The sequence below is a fragment of the Phalacrocorax carbo genome, chromosome 2 (assembly GCF_963921805.1).
Source record: "Phalacrocorax carbo chromosome 2, bPhaCar2.1, whole genome shotgun sequence".
NCBI classification, from domain to species: Eukaryota; Metazoa; Chordata; class Aves; order Suliformes; family Phalacrocoracidae; genus Phalacrocorax; species Phalacrocorax carbo.
This window is the reverse complement of record NC_087514.1, coordinates 76,829,132-76,853,800: the sequence shown is the minus strand read 5'-3', so window position 1 is coordinate 76,853,800 and position 24,669 is coordinate 76,829,132. Positions and strand designations below refer to the sequence as shown.

The window sequence follows — 24,669 nt, the reverse complement described above, 5'->3', positions numbered from 1 at the left end:
GCAGGCATCCCCTTCGACAGGTTCCAGCCCAAGGAGCTCTTTCAAACCTCTGCTCTTCTGCCTGGCTCTGTGTGCCTGGCCCTTTCCTTCCCTGGGGCAACTCCTTATAGCACACGAGAGGGTAGGGGGGCGCGGGGAGAGAGAGAGAGACCTTCTTCCCGCTTCCCCAGCTCCAGCCACTCTGCTCTCCACCTGAAGGCTCTGTGTGCCTGCCTCTGCCGCTGTTCCCAGGTCCCTTCTCATTCTACCTGTGTGCACTCTACGACCCACTGTAATAAAGGCAGCTTCAGAAATAACTCTGGCAACTCCAGGGCTTCACCTAAAACACAGCTACCAGCCCCAAGTACACAAGGTACAGTGCCCGCTCTTCTCTTCAAGGGCTGCCTTTGCCAGCACTGGGAACATAAAAGCTATTATCTGCAAGATGCTACAACACAGTTAAAAGGAAGCAACTGTTCACAGAATCACAGAATCATAGGTTGGAAGGGACCTCAGGGATCATCTAGTCCAACCTTTCTAGGAAGAGCAGAGTCTAATGAAGATGGCCCAGCACCCTGTCCAGACTTTTCAAGGCCAAGCCCTGGGACAAGCGATTAGCTAAAGTGAAGTTAACAAGTGAAGTTAAGTTCCAAATTACTTTTTGTGCTGAAACCTCTCTGTAGGTCTGGAAATACAAACCAGTGTCAGGCTGGTTTGCTACTTCATTGCTACACTAGCAAAAGCAAAGTCATTGCAATAGATCTGGAACCAAGAATAATTCCTGAGAAGAGAGGAAAATGGGGAAGAGATGAAACACATTTGAAAATGCGGTTTTGCAGCTGCTGATACAAGCTGACCAACGTCTGCAAACTCGCAAGAGGTATCTTCAACTACTGCTAGAGGAGGGAGCAAACGAAATGCAGTTATTTCTTGAAATGTAAGTTCGACAGAGAAGTGCTGGAGATAGAATTGCCTTCTTTTCCTAGCTGCTTTGGAACCCACTGAATTTCATCATCACTTGTCTCGTGTTGGCGGGGCGGGGTGGGGTGGGCCGGGGTGGGGGTGAGGAGAAACTAACTTAGTGGTTCCCATCTGACAGATGTATACAGTGACCCAAATTCTGCACTCAATCAGCCCGCTTGCCCTTTCAAAGTTGCAAACATGAGGTTGTAACTTATTTTTCTCTGCACACCAGGCAACATTTTAGTCCTTAATGAAATATGAAACACGCACACTCAGTTCAAGAAGCCCTGCGAAATCTAGCTGTCTGCACCGCCTTTACAAACAAGGGAACGTATTAGAGTTGTACTTTGGAGTCAGTATCTTGAAGAAAAGAGTGATTTGCTTAGCCTTCCTGAACTGTGTGATCACAGAAAGCATAAAAAGGAAAGGTCTTCAGCTATGACTGTAGGAAGACGAGCGCTTTTTGGCTGGACGGTCAGGGAGATGCCTGGGAGTCAGGGAAAGCGGGAACTTGTTGAATGTAAATACTGACCCATGGAAATCAGCCTGATAAGAGGCCATGTAATTAATATGGGGTTTCCATCAGGAGGGCATGATTCAGGTTGCCGCAAGGATGACAGAGCATCAGGATCGCCAGTCTTGTCAAAAGTTTACTTCTGAAAGCCTCAATAAGGATAAAAACACAATTCAGGTATCTGTATAGTGAGTTGAAACTTACAGAGCGATAAAAATGAGAAGCAAAGAGGGTACCCTCCATCCCAGAACCTTTTCACGTCGGAAGAGACTTATTCACGCAGTGGTTTTACAACAGTGGAAAAAGCCTTTCTTAGGAAGTGATCTGTTTAGCACCACAACAGGAAGGCATGTGTGCCTGCCGAGGGTTTGGTTTACTAGCCCATGCTCCTAGCTAATGGATATTCTTGTAAATATTTAGAGCCAAGTCATGGATCTCCCCTCACTAGAAGTTTCCCTAAACTTCATAAAGATGAAAGGTGTGCTTGAGTTTGACTTTACTGCTGCAGAGGAGGTATGTATGTAATTCAGAGTGGTGCCAGGTGTGGTTTTTAGAGTTAAAAAACCCTCTTCTTTTTACACCAAGAGTAAACTTAGTACTTAGTACTTATTCATAACAATGTCAACAAACTGTAAATTGTACATGTCCTTTTTTTGAAAAAAAAAAAAGAAAAGAAAAGAAAAAAGGTGGATTTTAAACAGAAACCAAAGAAACCACAGAGGTAGACATGCCCAGTAGGTAACTGTATCATAAATGCAGCCCAGTGACCTTAATCATAATCTAAACATGCTATCAATGCATGCACATTAATAAAAAAAAAACCCACTCATGAATAAGCATGTATTTGCCCAATAAAACCTCCCACCAATAAACCAGTAAGCCCCCAATAAAAGGGCTCTGGCTTGGCTTAATTTCAGAGGGAACTATGGTCCCACACTGTAGAAATTCCAAATTCCTGGACTCGTCTTCCCTAAAGATTAACACAAAGCAGATGACGGTTTTGATCCTGCCGTGATCTGAAATTGTGATACGACGTGAGGCAAACAAGCAGCACCCCTACTGAGGCCAACTATCCAAAACGTGTTGTCTGTGCAGTCTGCTGTGTGCAGAATCACGGAGGGGCTGGTAAAAAACTGGCTGGATGGGTGAGCCCAGAGCGTGGTGGTGAATGGAGCTAAATTTAGTTAGTGGCCAGTCACGAGCAGCGTTCTCCAGGGCTCAGTGTTGGGGCAAGTCTTGTTTGAACCCTTTACCAATGATCTGGATGAAGGGACTGAGTCTGCAGATGACACCAAGCTGGGTGGGAGTGTCGATCTGCTTGAGGGTAGGAAGGCTCTGCAGAGGGTTCTGGACAGGCTGGATTGATGGACCAAGGCCAACAGTATGAGGTTTAACAAGGCCAAGTGCCGAGTCCTACGCTTGGGTGACAACAACCCCATGCAACTAGTCTTATGACTAGTGGCTGAGGGAACTGGGATTGTTTTATTCCGGAGAAGAGGAGGCTGAGGGGAGACCTTGTCGTTCTCTACAACTACCTGAAAGGAGGCTGTAGCGAGGCGGGGGCTGGTCTCGTTTCCCAAGTAGCAAGGGACAGGGAGAGAGGAAATGGCCTCAAGCTGTGTCAGGGGAGGTTTAGACTGGAGATTAGGAAAATTGTTTTACTGAAGGAGTGGTCAGGCACTGGAACAGGCTGCCCGGAGAGGTGGTGGAGTCACCATCCCAGGAGGTATTCAAGAAACGTGTAGATGTGGCACTTTGGGGCATGGCTTAGGATTCTTGGGCGTGTTGGGTTGACAGTTGGACTTGATGATCCTAGAGGTCTTTCCATCCTTAATGATTCTATCATTCTATGATCTTGAAGCATACACATTGCCCCATCCTACAGGCTGTTGCTAGAGGTGGGTCTAATGGTAACAGAAATGTCTACTTGCGGTTAATGCCCTGGTGTGATTGTTTAATACTCAACATTTTCAAATGAAAATTGGAAAAGGGGATCGGCGTCAGAATGGAAGGGTCACAAGGCAAATCAAATATCCTTTGTGCTTCCTGAATTCTCCCTGAAGGCTTTGGAACAATAAGTATCTTAGAAGCTGACATACACTGGGTTGCTTACAGTTGTGGGGCTAGCACCTACAATGACAGGCCCGTCACCCATTTCAAAACTACAGTGTTTCTATTGGTTCCAGGTTAAAACACAAGTGCATTTCAGAAAATGTATTATTCACTCTGTGAAGGAAAAAGATCTTTAGGACGATCCTTTCTACTGCTTAAACCTTGAGTTATTACACATGCAAGACGATGTCTGCTTTTAAAGGACTTTTTTCAAAAAACCAGAGTGGAAAGTTTCAGCTTGAGGAATGTTAAAGATTTAGCAAGCTGCATCCTTCCTGGCAAGAAACATAAGGTTTTGGGGTTTATGATAGCAAGAGAAAATAAAAGTCCTGGAAATATCAGTGTGTACAAGTTATGGTATTAATTACTACAGGGATGCTGTACTTACCCGGTAATCTGTTACGAGGCCTGGAAGTTAAAGAAAAAACGTTCACATTGCTTCATCACAACAGCCAAAACCTACAATCACACAAACGCTATTGGAAAAGCTCTGTCTTAGCTGTCCTTCCTGTTTGCTACAAACTTCAGCATCATCAGTGTCACAGGACCACTGAATACCTAGTAGGATACTTGGCAGCATGCTAAATGAAGGTGCTTGTAGTAAGCTTCATTCCTTGGCTAGTCCAAATATACCACTAACAAATTAAAGAGTTTTCAGGAGGAGAAACACAGTTTTCCTTTCTGCTGTACTTCAGATCCTGTGGAGATGATGGACTAAATACTGTGTTCATTGTCCTCTTGTAAGGAAAAGAAGGGGTTGATAACATGGCAGTCATTAATTTTGTTGAAACAGTGTGCAGAATCCCCAAGCTCACTTCATCCCTCATTCTCCGCTTCTAACAACCTTTTATACTCATTCATATATTTGTTGCTAAACCTTCAGCATGTCTGACAAGTAACTTGAAAACTCGATTCGGAGTTGACCTCTTCCTGCTTGGAGAATCGTGTTCTGCGGTTTTTTGTGGCTTTTCGTTTGATGTAGCGAAAGCCCCTGACTAAGCCAGACTGACCCAGCCACAAAGCAAGCAGTCCAGGGAGGCAAGCAGAGGGCGTTTTTAGTTACCTTTTAGGTGAGCACGCAGAGGCAAGATGCACCTCCCTTTTCTTTGAATGAGGTAATTACACTGATTTCACAGTACAGGAAATGGCAACATCAGGCTGGATTGCTTGCAGTAAGCCAGTGACAGAAAATAAACTGACCTAAAGTCTAAAGCACTTCTTTAGGAAGAGGCGGAAGAGGCTCATGCGTGGAGCATGAGCTTCACAGGAAGGTGTGTACTTGACTGGCAAGGGAAAGTGCTGCCTAAGTGCTCCTGGAATTCGGATCCGCAAGGTAGAACCGTAGCTTCTGGACTTGACCGCTTTACGTCACTTAGGTAATTCTCAGCCTTTGTATTTTCTGGGGGTGAAAAGGCTGTATTTCCTGTGTTACAAGCTCTGTTTCATTGTTCTCTCATCTATGCAGCCAAAAGATAAGAAAAACCATGGTCCTTCCTCCCTACAACATATAGCCCCTTGGCCCTTTAAGCTGTTACTCGGTTATTCTCCAGATGAACCCCCTGCCACAACAACCAACAATCATTAACCTGTTCCTGGGCTTCAGGAAACAAACGTGGCTGTCTCAGCTCGGTAACGAGGCAATTTGATAACATTCATACTCTTCTGCATTGTAGCAGCCATTTCTGTTTGAGAGCTGCAAGGCTGGTAGCAAAGACAGTAAAGCAACTGGTGCTAGATAAATAATCCCACGCTCCTGTAAGGGGCTACGCCTAATGATCCACAACAACGCCTTTCACAAGCTGTGAAGCAGAATGCGATCAATGACGAGTCCTTGCTTACAAGCCTTAGCCTTACATCTGTATTTAACCAGGAGGAACTGCATTGTGGGAGCATATGTGGCATTCACAATAGAGTGTAAAGCTGCCTTCTTCTAACACTGCCCTTAGGATTTGACCTATATCCTGGGCTGCCAGGCAAGCTAGTGTAATCTTCCTGGTGTAATGATGCAAATCACATAAAATTATAATTAATGACAAAATAAAGACTTTCCCCTTGGGGGCACACGTAATTGCCGTATGGGTATTAAGAGTAATTGCTCAGATAGATACATTTTTCTGCTCACTTAAATTCCTGAATGAGAGATGAGCAAATGCTACTTCATTTGCCTCGTAAACCGTGAGGGGAATTCTCAGACCTGAGTCGTACTCAGAAAATAGAGCCCTCTGTTAGGCAAGGCCTGTTCCAGGAGTGCTGACATCCCATAAATCACACAGGGGTCAACAGGGACTGTGACAGCCTCACACCTTTGCAAATTTAACTATTTGTATTGAAGGCATAAGTCTGGACTGGGATTAACAGTTTAACTGGAGACATTTGCATTTGACAAGCGTTGCCCAGCTCTTGGAAAACTGATATCAAATGGCAATAGAACACAGAAAAATTTAGCCTCGCTAGACTGCTAGTAACCAGCTGATCTCTTTGGAATCCTTATGTCCAGACCACATAACATACCATCACAGCTTCTCAAGGCAAGAGAAAGGCTGCACAACCTACTCTCCAGCTGCGGAGATAAGGCTTTCAGGTCAGCTAGGTGGCCTCACTGAAATCCCAGTACAAAAAGGTTGATACAATGCTTTACAAACGGCTTTCTGTCAACTGCTTTTTATGCTAACTAAAATCTCACTTGGTATCTGTTTGCACTTTAATGAGCTTAACTCCCTGGGGCACTTTGAACATGGAAATAGGCTCCTAAACAACTCTAGGTAGCTTTACGAATTTCAGTTCTAATCTTAAATCCTTCTTTCCTTTAAATATCAGTGTGCACGTAAAGTAGTAATAATAAGAATACTAACAATATCAATTAATTATAAAATTACCAGAATCCTGATGGTGATGCTGCAAGTAAAGGGGTTCTACTTTAAAGGCCTCTATTACATCTGATCTTTTTTTCACCCTGCATAAAAACAGAAAGAAATCCAGTTGAGAAATTTAAGAATTAAGATTTAAGGGATTAGATTTCCACCAGAAGTGAAGACAAATTGCATGTGTTTAAACAGGCGTATTTCCTGAGCAGAGCCTGTGCCATTTTGGGTGCTTTTTCACAGCCGTATCAGTACTGTGCTTACAAGCAGGGAAGTGTAAGGCTCAGCGGGAACGGGCAGCATGACTGCACGACTGCATATTTAACAACAGACAAGAAACAGACACGGGGATCTTTTTATGGTGACAGACACTCACACCAGAAAGCGAGACTAGCTAAAGCAACGTTAATGTTTGCAGTCAACAGAAGTTGCCTTGAAATTAATGCAGTACAAAGCGGTGTGGGAAGAGCTGTGGCTTCCTAGACACTGAGCACAGCCGCGCTGAGGCTCGGTGGATGCTGGCCACTGTCTGTCCGTGCTGCGGTGGTGGCAGCGGCAGCCACGGGGAGGGCCAAGCTCCCCGGCCCAGACGCAGGCTTCCCTCTTGTACCGGCCTGCCCTTGCCTGGATCCAGCGTACAATTACGGACAGAGCTACTGCAGCACAATACAACAGTGCGAAGCATACTTTGCTGTCGCCAGAGTGGGTGGCGTAACTGGACGGAGCTTCAAAAGCCAATGTGTCCCTTTAGAAAGAGGCAGCTGCATTTTGCCAGTGGGTAATAAAGAGATTTTGCTGGTTTTTGTTTCACTCGGTGGGTAAGATTGACTCACCTTTACAAATGACAGAGTTTATAGAGACAGAAATGGAAGAGACCAGAAATCAAAAAGGGAGAGACTGCTACCTAATTCTATTAGGCCTATAGATATTTCACACAGTAAGCAATAGTTACGTCAACATGGGGACACTCAAAATGACAAAAGTCCAAACATCTACGATTTTCTGTGCATCCATTTTCAAATGCTTTAAATATTTTAATGTAAACTCGAAAGTAGAAGTCTGACCTCCAATATTTTAGTGCGTATGTATAAATGCACAGGCCAGTACCTACTCCCAGTCTCATCCACATCTGGACTATGCTCATAAAACATCTTATTCAAACAAACAAGAAGCCTTCCCCTCACTTCAAAGGTCAGGAGAGTACCAAGGTTAACAAAGTACTTGCCTGCAGGTATGGAAAGTACATAGCTGAAGATAAGCAAGCTTATGCACGTGAAAAAGAGTGAAAGACATTTGGAATACTCTCAGTAAAAACAATAACTACTCTATCTGTGAGCTGAAAATACCTGGTGGACAGAAGGAAGGAGGTTTACTTAGGGTAGATATTGTGAACAAACCCTAAGTTGTTGTGCCATAGTCTATTTGATATATTTCATTATTTTGATACATTCATGCTTCAGTAGCTCAGTCCATATGCTGCCAACCCAAGCGGCAAGCAACATCATCAATTGTCTTGTGAGAGTTTCATTCCTTCTCTTAGAAGCTGTAGGAATGCCGTCCTCTTGCACTTCCTTGGTGATGTGACTGCTTTTTTCAAAGATGGTGCCTGTTCCATCTGGGGACTTCACAGGCCTTAATCTGGCAGCCATGAAAAACTATCTAAAAGGATTACTCAAATAAATCCAAAGCCTGGACGTCAATGTATATGAACCAGCTGAGCTGCACCTTTATACCCCATGCCTAGATTTCACCCCACGTATTTAAACTTCTTTGCAGGAGGTGCTTGTGTGGCCTGGTATCGGATAGAAGTGGTGGGGTTAACTTTCTTTGCAGATACCCCTGGTGGACTGAGGGCTCCTGAATATATATTTCAAAACTGTCATGGAGAAACTAGAATTTTTTTAAGGCTTCATGTCATGCTAGTAGACCAAGTAAGACCTAGCTCGAGTGGCACAGGTCCACGTATTAAGTCCTCGTAATACAAAATGCACAATAAAAGTCCTGGTGAATGAAGCAATGAAAACTTGTGAAAAGCGACTTCCTTGGATTGCACATCTGCAGCTTTTAACAGCCTCCCTCTATTCTGCCCATTTTAACTGACAGATACAATAACCAAAAGGGTGACTCTGTATTATAAACCAACTGGAAAATTTCACTTCTGTCTACAGATAGCCACTCCCCATAAGCACCTTCCTTTCAAAGACTAAAACAACCTTCCCAACCACAAGTTAATGCTTAAACCCTGAAAAGAGTCACAGAAAAGCAAAAATACCAAGAGTTTGCAAGGTGATTAGTTTCACTCGCTCTGAAAGAAGACACTTCTTCCTATGTTGTCATGTTGCAGAGCACCAGTTCAACAAGTCAGGCAAAACCGACTGGTAGTTTCAAGGCAGAGTCTCTAAAGGACACCAGCGTTTGAATACGGAAAATATACCCCTCTCGCAGTGGCTATATTAAATTCCTTTTTATGGGAAGCTGACTGCTCTCTTCTGTACATCGAGAAGTCTGAGAACATTTTACAAAAGGTTTATACCGAACTTGCCTCCAAATCCCAAAAGGCATCGATGCTGTGCTACACATCGCACTGGGCTGTTAAGAGAAAAATTTCGTTATGGCTTGGAATATTTGAAGCGCCTACATTGGGAAAACTCTTACAATTCAAAAGCGTCCTCTATTCTCTGGATCATACCCATAGTTGTGCAAAAGGCAACGCTGCAGAGAAGAGCTGAAGGTTAACCAAAGGCAGCTGAGTGATCACTGTCTCACGTTTATTCTTCTTTTAATTAAGGTGACCTGTTTCGGGATGATGTTTTAGAGTCTTCTTTTTATCATTCTGTTTTTTGTCTGTTTCCATTTTTGCCAGTTTTGTTCTATCATAACTGAAACTAATGTTTTCCTTTACCTTGGTAAATGGTCTGCATTTACTGAAGAGCTGTTTTGCTAAGAAGTGTCATCAGCCGTGATGCTGGAAGACACTAGCTTCTGGAGATTCCAGTTTGGGATGCAACAGGACCATCTATTATGAGATGTTATTATGACCGCTGCTATTACTACTACGATACTTTGCTCTGCTTCGAAGTATGTCTACTGGTTTCTACGTTGGCATGTTTTTATATCAAAATGTCGTCTCTGCTGCCATCTGGGGAAACTGAAAATCAGTACAAAATTGCATAAATAGTCCTTTTTGAAAGCAATCGCTTGTCATCAGCCAAATCCCAAGCATTTTTGGAAAGGCTTTTGAAAGACTCAAGGCTCAAACAAAAATACATTTGATGGAAAAGGAGAAAAAGCCCTGCTGAGCTTGCTGCTCACTGCATTAACTTCCTTCGATGAAGTTTTTTTCATTTATGTTTTCAACGGTCCCAAAACAGAGCAAGTATGAATCCGCAGACTTCTCAGGATTTCTCTCTCTCTGGAACATAACTCAGAGCTCAGGCCTATTTCTAAATTTTACTTCTAGAATCTTGGATCAAATGAGTGAATTTTGTAAATAATTTGCAAAGAGTTAAATCCATCCAGAACTCCTCATTTCAACAGAGAAATGTAAATAAGAGCCTACTGCTAGAAAGGCAGACTAATTTCACCTGTGATTTTTGCCTCTTGTAATGTTTTCTTTTATTGCAATACTTACCACATAGCAGAGCAGTCAAAATTCACTAGGAGCCATTTGTGAGGATTAAAGTTAAATGAGTCTGCAAACTGAGAATGGATAAAGAAAAAACAGAGTTATGAAGGAGAAAAGGGTCCACGTGCTGATGACACAACTTTGTCAAATTGTCTGAGTGCACCTTGACTACGAACGAATTCCTGAACTGGGGCTTTATAGATAATGTTCGTGCTGGCGTCACCTTACTTAACTACTGCTGAAGTCCAGTCTTCACTTATCTGGGAGGTGGGATTCAGGTTAGGCGGGCAGCTGGGCTATTGGCGTTACCAACATTCTGAGCAATTGCTAGCAATTGTACTTTTTAGGTAGGCGTGTTATGGAAAAGCAGATCTCTCAGTGTAAACAAAAAAACCACCTGCACACTCAGGGACATCCACTGTGGTTCCTATCCCAGTTTCAAAAACAATTCACTAAGCTTTCTACTTCCAAGCATATTAAACATACACACACAAAATCGATACATAGAGACAAATGCTATGTTTAGTTTAGCATCTGCACATCACGTTCATCCATAAAATTACAACTGACCGGGAAATTACTTTTTTTTTACTGCCAGAGTACTTTATTTTTACGTTTTTTTTCATCTAAGTCAGAAGGAAAACCAATGCAGAATAAGCATTTACAGCCTCCGTAATGTAATAGAGTACAGAGGGATTTGTAGTGTAAACTGCAGTGCAGCGGACTCAGAGATTCTAGAAGCGCCATTACTGCTGGATGCATAAGAAACACACAGATTCGATGGCAGAGCAAGGTTTTAGCAGGCTGCTACAGAAGAAACGCTTGATTCACCTCTACACCGTTTAAAAGGTGCCTGAATTCAGGGCAGATGAATGCACTCCCAGCATAGGCTGCATCAATATGCATCCAGATATTTTCCTTATTACCTAAAAATAAAAAGTAATTGAAGGGGAAAAAAATTAAACAGCAGATTAAAAAGCCCTATTAATTTGCATGATGCCAAGTGCCTGAGAGGTTTTTCTTTGATGTTGTTGTTTTCCCAATTCAAAATTAAATTAAGGGATTAAATGTTGCTTCCATCTGGCTTTCCGTTAATGCGTAAAGATGTCTGCACAACACACTCTTCTTCCTCCCCACCTCTACTGGAACAGAGTCCTTACGTGTCTAGCTTTATCCTACCAATATTAAGCAGCATAAAATATGAAATTATTTTCATTTAAGAACCATTATAAAATACACTCTAAAAAGATGTATCTAGAGAGGTAGTTATCATTTCTATGGTCATAAAACTATTTACGTGAGCAAGAGGGGCTAGGGTTTCAGCTGTGCTCCCCACTGCCAACTCACAAATCACAAACACACCGTTCCTAACAGTATTTTTTACAGATTGATATATGTGCACGCGCATGCTCTTGAACTATGGGCGGCAAACTATTTATTTCAAGGACGGAGACACTTATGCAAAGGCGAGCACTGAAAGGTTAAGAAAGTGCTGGGTTTGAGTAGTCACTGGATGGTTTCTGCAGAAATATGTAGCGTATGAGCCTCTCGTGTAATCTCTGTGATTTCGTATTCACACCCTGCTGTAGATCACCTGTATTAATGCACAGTGTTGGTAACAATTCTGGCCTGTGAGTTGATGACTGAAGCCCACATAACATCTTTACTCTGGTCACCAAATAACTCGGGTGGGTACTTCCACCTACAGAGGTATATCCGTTCAGATCGGCAACTGGGCGCCAAGTTCACGCTGGAATTTGCATTCTTGTGAGCTACGCTTTCTTTTTGCACAGATGTCTGGAAAAAGCTAATAAAATATTATTCATAGCAGCCATGACTTGGGCTTATTTGGAAGCATGTTCAGAGTTCAACTGATTAGGTATGCTTGGTTTGAGACACTGCCTTTATTTCGTGGGACTACTGCTCACGTGTGTCAAGAAGAAAATTCACCTGCACGCAGAAAAGCCGGCACGAGACTTATGATTTGAGTAGTGCACAGTCCTTCTGCTGGTCTCTGCTGCACAAGCAGGAGATCATTGAGAGCAACTGGTGAAACACACGATTAGTTGCTACACCTACAAGTGCTGGTGTCACCAGTTTACTAGGTCAGGTTGTCGGAATAACCTGAGCAGCAAAATAATCTCCTGCTGCTAAGCAGACTACTAGAAACATTTTTAGAAAGGAGGATTGGGAGAATCTGAGTCTCTGGGGCTTGTGTGGAAGGACACCACACAACAGGCCACAGGACACCTCACAGAGCAAGCCACCACCTTACAAACCCCAAATGTTTTAGGCTCCCCCGAACACGTTAACAGAACATCAAACCTAGCAGTTTTTCTATGAGGCTGCTTCCAGTTGCTGCCCAACGCCCTGGAAACGCCTCAGCACGATTTAAACTGTTTTCTGCAATTTTAGAAAGGAGCAGAAAAGACTTACATATAGGACCCAGCTCTAAGAGTTTGTCAAAGGAGCAGCAAGGTGTGGTTCCAAGTGTTGCACAGAACTGCGGAGCCAAAAACACAAAGGCAAAAAAATTAGGTATTACAGCAAAGAAAATTATCAAATGAAAGAACTGTCTGCAAAGGCCACAGCAATCAGAGCAAGTAGATGATATAGGGCAAAATGAATTGATTTTAGCCAATGCCTATCCTGCAGTGGAACTTTTGAGAATCTACTTTTTTTAATGCTCCCATAAGTGTCCCTTGAGACAGATGCAATCAAATGCTAATCAAATGTTAATATAAAACTGACTGATAAGTAATGTAATATAGTCACAGTATTCTATTAAAGCTAAGTTTTATATATTGTCTGTGTGTTCCACATGCTTATCATATGGCCCCATACTAACCTCACATTGCAATTATCATCAGAATCATTTCCAGTTTATGGTACGTAAGCAGGCTCTGAACTTGAGCAACTTAAAGGTACTGGAGTTCCTGTTGACAGAATGGATCATCAAACGTGGCTGCCTGGATTAAAGGGCCACAGCTCGGTAAGAGGGACTTGTACATCGCCCTAGACATTCGTACATGTCTCAAGAAGGCTTCTTCCAAATGGGAATCTGTGGTCAGGAGCTAAGCGTTACTTTCTACTGAAAAGGTGGCTCCTCTGTCAGCCTAATTCTGATTTATTGTTTCCCAAGTGAGTCTGGATACAAAGAGCCTGCTTCTTAATATCCTGCAGATCATCCTTCAGAAGAGCCATTTCAGCTAGAATCCAAGAGGCTTCGCGCTGGGCCTTTGTTCAGCTGCCAGGCGATCGTGTTAGAGCGGCTTTATGCTGGATGAGGTTGTTGAAGTGTATTGTGCTATATACATGCCAGCTCCAATGTATCAGTGTTGATTTATGAAAGGCAGCACAGAGCTCACAGGCCACTTGCACACGTTCAAGTGAACTAGGCTGGGATGCAGCAGGCCCTACGTCTGAATTCAGCAGTGCTGAACTAAGTGGTCTCCACATTTGAGCATCCTGGTCAACACTGATTCAAGGTAGAGGCCTGTCTCGAGCTGGAAGCACAGGGCCCAACTGAGAAAGGCATTTACACGCACGCTTAACCACCGGCTTAGTGTTTATAGTTCAGGAAATGGACATGATTTCGGCACATGCTTTAAAGCTGCCCCTTCACTGGTGGCCAGATGAAGGGGTGCATATCGCCCACACTTGGAAATTGTTCCTCTCTAAATCGTGGCAACTTTACTGCCAGAACACCTGAGACGGGCAAGTGCTTTGTGTGTGCAGTCTGCTTGCTTTGCTCTATGAAACTGTCTCTGTTTCAACTTCTGCAAAAGTATTTTGAAAGAGGCAAATTAACACACGTCTGCGCTCAGAAATAAGAAAAGGAAAGAGGCGTAGAGGTCTGGGCGCACTAGCTGGCAATAGCCTTCACTGAACAAAATGATATACACATTGCTAGTGCTAAAAGGTATTGATGGTGGATAGGAATTCAAAGACTTGTTTTAAAGACAATGCCCCTCCCAAAACAGGCAGACTGCGACATCCTATGTATGTGAAAAGCAAACCTATAATTACCAGATTGCTGTAATGAGAGAACCTGCTTCGCATCAAGTAACACGCCCCTGACTCTCCACTCCCCTCTACAATCAAAGCACTTCTGTCAAGTCCGGTAAAATGATTCCTCATTTATTCATTAAATCATGGCTATAAGGCACTGTATTTTGCTTGTAGTTTTAGTCCCCTACAAAACTTCTTTTTTGCTGATAAGGGAGACTGCATCAGCTTGGATGTAACCAAGATCCCTTCATTAGGAACAATCCCTCTGCTGTCACACATCTCTTCAGGCAGAATTTCTTCCGTTAAACTTTTTGCTTTGATGTTGAATCGCTCCCATTTGTGAAGGATCAGCGAATACAGGGAGACAAGGAATAAAGTGGCATAAGGTGTCTCCTTGGCACTGTGCTTATCTGTGTCACCACAGCAAAATACAATAGCACCAAATTACTCAAGAACAGAAGAAACAGACAGGCTTTTGAAACCTGCAAGCCAGAAAGGGAGCACTGAAAGACAGTGCATGGACTGCTGCTCCACGTGATAGAGTTAATAGACATTTAAGTCATATTAGCCCTCTTCAAAATGTTACCACATGAAAGAAAGGAAAAAGTCATTGTCAGGCGTGACTTTTCTGAAAAATAGCAACATATTATGACTCTCTTACAAAATCCCATTTCTGAAGTCCTTGGTTTCTAAAATAGGGTTTTTTTCCATCAAAATTTTCGTGAGTGGAGGCCAGTACAAACATATTATTGGTAGCATATCATACCCCTTTAGAGATCTATACAAGTCATGGTCTGTATCAAGTTTTGTAAAGGCATAATGGCTGGAAATGAGCCAAAGATGTTGTTGATGATGTGCTTTTGCTGGACTGCTGCGGAAGCAGGAATCTCTGGACAGGAAAATGGGCGGGTTACAAGAAATGATGACACCTTAGAACTTCCACAGCCAGATTAGCTCACCTGTTAGAGATAAGTCACATGCTCACAAATACCCGCCTGGCAATGTCTGACCTTCCTGCTATTTGGGGTATGTGATGGAGGTAGATTTCTTTGCTAAAGTAGTGCAGAGGAGAAACTATTTTTTCTTGAAAATACTCAAGTTTGAGATACCATCCTTTAATTTATTGCCTTTAACTTGAACTTGGTTTATGTGCAAGTAAGTTAGAACCTGAAAAACCTCTGTCAAAGAGGCGGTTCAGGTGTTAGGCGATTATAACCTTGCAGGATTCCATGCAACTCCAAAATTCACTGCATTTATTCAACTGTCTAATATAACTTTAAGTCCTTTGAAAACATCAGGTTTTGCTGAGAATTGCAACCAGCTGCTCAAATGGGTTGCTCATACTGCACAGAAAGGTGTGTGAAGAACACTCATGGAGCCTGTCCTCATATTCTAGCTAGGCTGCCTATCGATCCCTCTCTTAGGGATGAGGTCACCTCTCATGACAGAAACAGCTTATCAGAAGCAACAAATCCACTGTTTACTTAAAATCCAGTACTCACAAAGAATGGGATAAGACCGGAAGCTTTGTCTTCATCCAGAACTTTCTTTAGGGCTGAACCACAAACACTAAATGTTTCATCTGAAGGAACACTTTTGATCTTCACACCACCAATTAATGCAGCCCTTTCCACTGATGAATGAGCCTACAAGGAAACGGGCAGGGTTAGGGTTTAAGACAGATACCTTTTACTGGAATGTAAGAACTTCATTTGAATTTGAAAACAAAAAGTCATTTCTTTCAAGTAAAGCAAGACTTGAGGTTGTGGGATTGTTGCTGGTACACAACAGATACGTACCTCTCCCGCTTTCATACAGATAGGCAGACGGACACACATACATACACACACACACATACACAGAATACTCTAATAGAAACCCTGAAGTATTCTTGAAACCATTGCCATGGCGTCATTCAGACAAGAATTCAATTAACCCCAGCGAGAGCTTTAATTAACATGCCCACAACTAGGTAGGATCCATGAAGAGCTTTGGGATTTGGCTCCAAATCAACCAAAAGACATGCAGATGATCAGCTTGCCTGATAATGAGTCAGTTGCTCACCGGCATATCTTTATGGCATACAGCTTTGCTGAACCCTAAAAACATACACATCACGGTATGCTATAGACTGAGGTATTTCCTTACATTACCATTTCTTTTTAGATTACCTACTGAACAAATGTGGTTCAATTGGCATTCATTTGGTAGGCAATTAAGGATCATTCCCAATATATTATTTCATTTATAAGCCATTGTATTTGAATTCCCCTTAAATAATATTTTTAGAACATAAAGTACATCTCAGTAAATGAAAACAAAGATATCACTAAGAAATTGTTACAAAATTCTGAAGTAGAATCCTGTAATAACTCTATTAAGAGTAAAAGGTATGTTTAGACACAAAATACTCTCCTTCTGAGTATGACTAAACAAAAAAAAAGTTCTTTTACCTTCCACCTTCTACAACTTCATTAATCGTCATTAATTTCAAAGAGAAAAATTTCTCACCTTTTTGTACCGTGACTATTCTCATTCATAGTCTCCATCCTACCCTTGTTGCTTCTTGCTAGTGCCTATGTCGTGGTTCAACCCCGGCCGGCAACTAAGCACCACACAGCCGCTCGCTCACGCCCCCCCGCAGCGGAATCGGGGAGAGAATCAGAAGAGTAAAGGTGAGAAAACTCATGGGTTGAGATAAAGACAGTTTAATAGGTAAAGGAAAAGCTGCGCATGCAAGCAAAGTAAAACAAGGAATTCATTCACTCCTTCCCATGGGCAGGCAGGTGCTCAGCCATCCCCAGGAAAGAAAGGCTCCATCACGCGTAACGGTTACTTGGGAAGTCAAACGCCATCACTCTGAACATGCTCCACTTCCTTCTTCCCCCAGCTCCACATGCTGAGCATGACGTCATCTGGTGTGGGATATCCCTTGGGTCAGTTGGGGTCAGCTGTCCCAGCTGTGTCCCCTCCCAGCTTCTTGTGCACCCCAGCCTGCTCACTGGTGGGGTGGGGTGAGGAGCAGAAAGGGCCTTGACTCTGTGCGAGCCCTGCTCAGTGGTAACTAAAACACCACCCTGAACTATCAACACTGTTTTCAGCACAAATCCAAACACAGCCCCATACCTGTTACTGTGAAGAAAATGAACTCTATCCCAGCCAAAACCAGCACGGCCTACAAAAGCATTTACTAATTGTATTCTAACCACATGTAACCATGGAGAAGATTAAGCCAAAGCATAGGCTGAACAAGACCAGGTGAAGCTAAAGGTCTGCCTTGCACCTTCACATATCCCTGGAATGATGCATTTTCATGGCAGATTGACTATTAACTTGTATTTCAGCTGCGCCTCTTCTTAAAGTGCCTTGGCAAACTAATTAGGCACCAGGTTGAGAAAACTTAGAAGACTAGACCTGAAATAGAACTAACTGCTTTTGAAGTGAAAAACCACGTGTGTGCCATCGCAATGCCGTGCTTCATTCAAGGGTACAGTGGAAGGAGGTATTGCGGAACTCATTTACACAAGAATTGTAAATAAGCAAACTGTAATAATACACTGAGGCTGTTAGCCTGACAGAGCCTCACAAGTCCTTCCTCAAGTCTCCAAAACTGTAGTAAGGCTCTCTGATAACTACAGCCACTCACAATCTTAAGCTTAAAATGTTACAACAAATCTTTAGTGACTTGCTGCTCCATGGCATTCCTAGTCCTCAGCAAAGGACTCAGGAATCTCCCGCCATCCTTGAGGAGAGCAACACAGCCAAATAAAGATGGGAAAAAAAAAAAGATTGGTGAAGAAAATGACCTGAGAAAACTTGAGATTATCAAAAAACTGCCCTGACTTCTGTCCTGGTCCCAAACAGTCAGGTGTCTGCTATCAGGGGCAGCTGGATGCTCCTCTCAGCTCCCAGGTCTCACGTTCTCACTGAGGCAAGAGGAGCCTCAGCCAGGATAGCCCAGGCACTAAAACACTCAGGGATCCTCTTCCGGTGTCTCCAAACCCCCAAGTCGCTGTTGGGGAAAGCTTTGTTGCCAGTCCCGCTCTGTACTCATTAACACAAAGCAAAATGATTTCAGTGGGATAAAGATTTTCCCAAAATGCTGCACAGCTGAAATGGTCTCCCAAGAAGTGTGAGATCTGAGTTCAGCTTTCTGCTCTGGGTCTCCTTACCGGCCAACTCTCCACCTCCCTCCTAATGCTTTCTTGCAGTGTTGTGCTCTGTCAGCGCACGGTTTTCTCTCCCGCAGAGCGGCTTAGGCTTACTTTCTTTTGTGGATTATTGCCCAAGAGTCACACGGGTCTGTTCTTAATGCAGAAGGACCGGTGAGCTCTGCAACAATCTGCTTTGAAAGGTCGGCAATATCCCAAGGCAAATCCTTCTGTAAACGTAAGATCCTCTGACCTTCAGCAGGCAGGAGAGCCTGTCAGTCCTCATTTCAGGTCAGCCATTTACGCGGGACAAAAATGAAAACAAGTAGAAGGTTTTGTGCATCACAGGGTCAGAGTCTGAGCTCTGGGACTGGCGGCCTGCACCACACAGACCTTTGGGTCACAGGCAGAAGAAGGACTAATACCCTTTGTGCCTTCTGAACACAGTTATCTCTCCTCATATTTTCTTGTGCTGGAGGTCTTCTCACCCTACAGGTGCAGTCCCTCTTCCCACCAGCAAAGAGCCAGTGTACTTGCAACTTGTTCTCTGGTGCTTTTTAACATGCACTTAGTAGTAAATCAAGGTAAGCCTGAAACTGGCCATGTTATTCTGCAGCATCAGATATTACTTTAAACTAAACATCAAGTACTAAGGAAGCTCCTTCCATCTCGCTGACATTTAGATAAGAAAATGTCACCGCTATTGAGAGAAGCAACATTGCTTGGCCCTTCAGTAGGCTTAGCGTGTCAGAAAGGTCAGAGCAGCAGAGCTCACACGACTCAAATCTGCTTTCATTAACAGTAGAAGCCTCTCATGGTCCTGGCCTGCTGAGAATTCAGCCTAACTCCGTCTCCTAAATACCACTCACAGCCAGAAATCAAGGACTAAGTTTTCTGTTTCCTTAGAAGATTTCTTAGCTGTATTGATACATGGAGATTTTAGGAGTTTTTTCTTTTACAAAAATAATAATGTTTTCAGCTCCTTCAAGTACTGTGAGCAATTCGCTTCATATTCACGCACCAGGTTTGTCTGTGTGCATGCACCTGCACCCATGCCTGCATACAGGGGAGGATGAACGTGTGTTTGTTTGCGCATGCGTAGGTAGGAGGAAAAGAATGTGCGTGCACACGGACACTCAAGCCTGGAGGTAACAAAAACTGGTCTAGACTTAGGCAACACAACTGAAATTAACAACCCGTCTCAAGTACCTTGGTGTACTTCAAGTGAGTTCTTTCCGTAAAACAGCAATACTGTGCAACACTGACCTCTGGATATTTTTCTGTGTATTATGGCGGCACAGGCGAGATGCCAGCCCGCTTACGATGTACAATAAGATTTCAACAAGCAAAACCAGCTAGTCACCAATCCAAAGAGTTTACACTGAATTCAGCTGCCTGTTGAGATGGCTGAAACTGTTTAGGTAGAGACCCCACGTTTCCATGGTGTTGAGAGGTACCCACCTGATCGGAAGCATAGGCCACCAGCCTGCCCATGATGTCTGCTTCTGTTAGCTCAGGCTTTTCTGACTGCACCCGCCTGATAGATTTTGTTCTTGCAGCAAGCAGTGAAATCAGGGTGGCCTCGCTTGCACTTCCCTGTGGGACAAAGTGAAGGGAGGTTCAAAAGGGAGACAGTCCAGAAGAAGGAAAGCAGCATTTTCTTCTGGATGAATCTGCAAAGCTGTTACCAGACGCTGCATATGGGAAACGGCGCAACCTCTTGCTTTTTAAGAATATGTGTGACAGCAAGGCAGGAATCTCTACTGGGCCTTGGTCTCCTCCTTCCGGATGCCTCTGCCTGCTCTCTTTAATCCCCGTGCTCGTTCAGCTTAGGCACCGGCCTTGTAATCAGTGCTAGAAAGCTGGACTCACAGACGTAAATGCATGTGAAAAGGCTCTCGAACCAGGCACCAACCGCTTGCGAACCAGCAACAACGGCAGAGTAACTGTTGATTGCTGTTACTCTGGATTTCCACCCATTTAGCTTCCATCAGAATCTGCCTGTCAACTCTCATTCCTGTCAAGCAACAGGCACAATCATGACGCTTACTTAATTTTTAGAGTTACCCTGGGCAAATCAGTTATTGTGGCTACGAGAGGAAGAACACTGAGAGAGCAAAAAGCTATGATTCGATACAGCTAACTGCATTACAAAGTATGAGTTATGTACGTTTTCTTCATCAGAAACAGGCAGAGGAAAGGAACAGTCACACACTGTTTCTAAATTGCCCTTTGACTCACAAAACATGAGTTTAAACGGTGCCTTGGATACTCCGTGACAACAAAGAGGGGAATTTTTTGCATCAATTGATCTGTAAATATCACAAGAGAGTACAAGCTCCCACAAATTCTTTAGATGGTTTCCCTCTAGAACAGGCAGATGAAGCATGCTCCAAACTGCTCCTGTAAACTATATGTAACACTCTGTAAAGACATGTTTGTAAATTCCAATGGTTTTGGGGGTCCATACGCAAGACAGAGTTTTTAGGTACTTTCAAAGTTGAGCAATTGTCACATGAATCTTCCTCTGCCGAAGCACTCATCGCTGCAAGGAGTACAGCTGCTTGTATTCGTAAGTATGTCTCGGAAATATCCCCAGTGTCAACAAGCTAATTTTGGAGTGCTGCTTCTTCTCCTGTGCCAAAAGTCTGTCCTCCCTCTGTGGAAGACCTGTGCATACTTACTAATTACAAGAAATGTTGAAGTGTTTGGGAAGTCTTCTTTCTGCCCTGGAGGTGGGCCTGATCCTACAGGCTTCATACACATGAATGATCCCCGTGAACTCAGACTTTCTCCTAATACTGAAGTTAGCTGAGCTATTTATGAGAGACAAAGCTGCCTTCTACACATGTCAACATCTCAACAGCGAGGGAATCCAGCAGCCTCATGAATGGAATAAGCAGGGAAAAGGACAGTCCCTAAACATTTACTAAAGGTATTGCCATGGCAAATGTAGTTTATCTGCCTCCCCGGTGGTGTGGGGTTTGAGGAACGTAGACCCCAGGGTCTGCATCAGAGCACAGGGACGAGCTGGAGACAGTTTTGTGCATTTCTTATAGCTGCTGCTGCTGCTGCATGCAGCGTTATGGCAACTGAGGGACATATTACGGACACAGAATGGTGTAGGAAAACAAATATCCCTCTTGGGTCAAGTAAAGCGGAACTTCCATGTGGAGGCTAGGGCCGAAGGAAATTCTGTCTGCTAATTACAGAGAACATAACTTGGCCACCTCCCCATTTACTCTTATTCTGCATATGGTCTGTAGCCAGATACTCAGAATGCTCATCGGAGTATCTGAACACGGAGAAATCATGCCTGTCTGTAGTTCCCAAAAGTCACGATGCAAGAGGGTGTGCACACAGTTATCTTCAACTTACACACAAAGAACTTTCCAGATCTGATTCATCTTACTTTATCGGTCTACAAAGTTAAATATATGAGACGAAATAGTTGTTTAGGTCCCCTAGTATTCAGTGGGGAGAGGGAAGCATATCCAGAAAGCAGTAATTCCATCTACTGTAGGCAAATATTCTGGACTGAGATAAATGGTTCCTCCAAAGGTACCTTCCTGGAGGTCCAGCTTTATCCGTTGATGAATCTCACACAGTGTAAGCAGTATATCATCTTCTAAAGAACCCTGCGTAATCAGAAGACCCGCATAATGGGCATATACTGTCAGACAGTGTTGCCTGAAATACCCTTTCCTGCCATTCACCAGATGAGGGTGCTTTTCATTTGTGCAAACCACTGCAGCTTATTGTGATGTCCGTGCAGTATTTCAGGGAAGTTGTGTGTCCTCATAACAAAGCTGGGCAACAAAAAGCCTGTGTGCAAGGCCTAATTCCATCTCGCATCGGGCAAGCCACTGAAAACAACCTTCCTAAGCCTGGGTTCTTCAAAGCAAAGTTAGCTCTAGCACCCTTGCATTTAATAGGTGGCAAAAAATACTAAATACTACTTTCATTAAAATATATATTTAATGGGATACGTGAAAATCTTTCAAATATATGGGATGAAAATGGCGCTTTTTTTTTTTTTCCCCTATGATAAGTCCCTGTAAAATTGTTAGCGTCTATCCAGGACATGTAACAAATATGCATATTGAAAAAATGCACACAAATATATCTGAAAGAAAATGGTTGTAGGAAATGTCAAAGGTTAAGGCATTAATCTGAGATCTGGACATTTAAGCCCCCACTATTCTGGAGACTGCCTGGCTGGGTGGGCAAACAAATGACTTAGGCTCAGGAATAGCCTCAGCCTTCTGAGGAGTGCCACAGACGTCCTGGCATCCCGGCTGTTCATCCAGGCTGGTGCGTGGTCGGTGTATGCAACAGTTCTTGTACGGATTTCCTTACACAGAAACAGGGATCAACAGCTGAATCTTGCCTCCTGATGTACAGCCAGGCCATAGCCTAAAGGCACCTGAATCCAGCTACCTGGAAATGCTTTTGGATGTCTCACGGTAGACACAGGCTGCATTTGCAGAAAGACCATGCGCTAGTGGAGCCATGGCTGACAAACAATGCAGCTTTATTATGCATGCAAGTTTGCCCATTGATGATATATTCATTATCGTACAGATACTCTGTCCAGACACTGTAGGCTTTCATTAAGCAGTCACCATCCAAGTCTGGGTGTTTTGTTCTGTTTTGGATACTGCAGTATAGTCTGACAGTTATACTATCTACCGATAGAAGCGTTCAGGTTCACATTTTAAGCAGCTCTTCATTTTATTTTAATATTACAGTACTTCATTTTTTTACATAAGGAAAGTTTCTTAAAATAATTTCAACTTCTTTGACAAATACTGATAGGATTTCTACTACCTTCTGTTATTTCTACTTATAGAAGATGCTCTCCTGTGTTCTTATCCATTGCTTTTCTCCTCTGAGAAAAGGAATACTGTTTTGGAAACGGACTGAAGCAAACAAGAGAACAGGTCTGAGAGGGACTTCCTGGAAGCCTTTGTAACCACTTGCCATGATGCTGTGCTCAAATCCTCAGATACATTTCTATTTGAGAAGATTTTTCCTATTTTCAGCCATGAAACACTGCTGCACACTGTCGGTAAGCATGAGCTCACTTCACTTGATCAACAAATTAAAGTTTCCACCCTACATGATTTTTCAGCATTATGATTTGGATTTTAAGCCCAAATTGTGCCGTTACGTCGAACTACTAACAATTCCTCACGGGCAAGAGTGTTTCAGAATCCAGCTGCTCTGACAACAAAACCATTACTTTCGTGAACGATCCTACCCACCTGTGGACATTCTCAGAGAGCATCAGCCTTTCTGAAAGTCTGAAAGGAACACATGTGGCAGAAAAAAAGATACCTTTCCTTTATTAGTGTTTTGGGATGATATGAAGGTTTGACAAAATCATAAAGTCCACAAACTCATCCCATATTCTTTTTCATGTGTCCTCTCTTACCTGAATGACTCCTCCGCCCTGGCCATCCTTCCCAGCTAAAAAATCTTCAGGCAAATGAATCATCTTCCCTAGCCAATCCAGCATGACAGTCTCCAGCTCCGTGCAAGCTGGACTTGCAGCCTGTGTTGAAAGAGAACAGAGGGAATAACCTCACTAGACCATGAAGAGAAATAGGATCTACCAGAGCAAGAAAACTCTTTCTCTCTCTCCCTTTCTTTCTCTGTCCTTGGACTATAGAGGAGGAGACTAGCTGATTAACTTCACCAGCTAAATTTGGGACCTGAAGACCATTTTGTGCATGTGGTTTCTAACAGTTACTGAAAAAATGTCAAACCGGGCCTCTCATAGAACCAGGACTCTCAAATGTTAAAGCTAGGATTTGCATCTTGCATTTTTTTTTCAGCATCAAGTACAAATCTGTCTGAGAAGAGGACATCTCAGATGAATGTGGGGCTTTTTTTAACAAAATTTCCCATTCATGCAGATGATAAGAGAAAAAACAACACTGGGTGATAGGCAGCAGTCATACTACTCAATGAATTACCAGTAAGTTTGCACTGCTACCGCTAATTCCAAAGGCTGGTGATTTTTCAAGGGCAAAACTACTGAAAGGAAGTAGCCTTTGCTTCCTGGAGTCATTCAGGGTGTCAGTATTAATTAGGCAAGGGAATTTACCTAGAAAAATAGTCCTGTGCCTTCGCTGCTATTAATAATTTCACTGAAGAGTGCTACTGCTGTGCTTACAATCTTGGCAAGGTGAAGCACCGTTACCACCTAGCAGTACATACCCCAGTCAACTTACCCAAGAGAAGCCCACACATCCAATTCCACCACACAGCATGTCTGCAAGAAGGGCTGGAAAGGAAGAGGCTGTAGGGAAGTAGGCAAAGAAGTACGGACTGTGCCAGTGAGTCACCTGTATTAAGGGAAAAACAGTCATTTTTAACTAATGCAGGAAGCAGAAACAAGTTGCCACAAAATCAGAAGAGATTAGAGGCTGGGACCAGTCAACAGTT

The 24,669-nt window shown here is 43.2% G+C and overlaps 1 protein-coding gene across 1 annotated transcript in view; it reads right to left on the bottom strand.

Annotated features, from left to right (window-relative positions):
• The window catches only part of LOC135311780 (aromatic-L-amino-acid decarboxylase-like), a 45,495-nt gene that overhangs the window by 10,076 nt on the left and 10,750 nt on the right, over window positions 1–24,669 (bottom strand). Inside the window, exons 2-10 of the mRNA XM_064441785.1 lie at window positions 24,456–24,569; window positions 23,654–23,773; window positions 19,678–19,812; window positions 15,568–15,711; window positions 12,491–12,557; window positions 10,886–10,980; window positions 10,061–10,128; window positions 6,445–6,521; window positions 3,957–3,976 (exon numbers count right to left, since the gene is read on the bottom strand). Coding sequence (XP_064297855.1) covers window positions 3,957–3,976; window positions 6,445–6,521; window positions 10,061–10,128; window positions 10,886–10,980; window positions 12,491–12,557; window positions 15,568–15,711; window positions 19,678–19,812; window positions 23,654–23,773; window positions 24,456–24,569 — 840 coding nt within the window. The remainder of the gene's footprint in view (window positions 1–3,956; window positions 3,977–6,444; window positions 6,522–10,060; window positions 10,129–10,885; window positions 10,981–12,490; window positions 12,558–15,567; window positions 15,712–19,677; window positions 19,813–23,653; window positions 23,774–24,455; window positions 24,570–24,669) is intronic.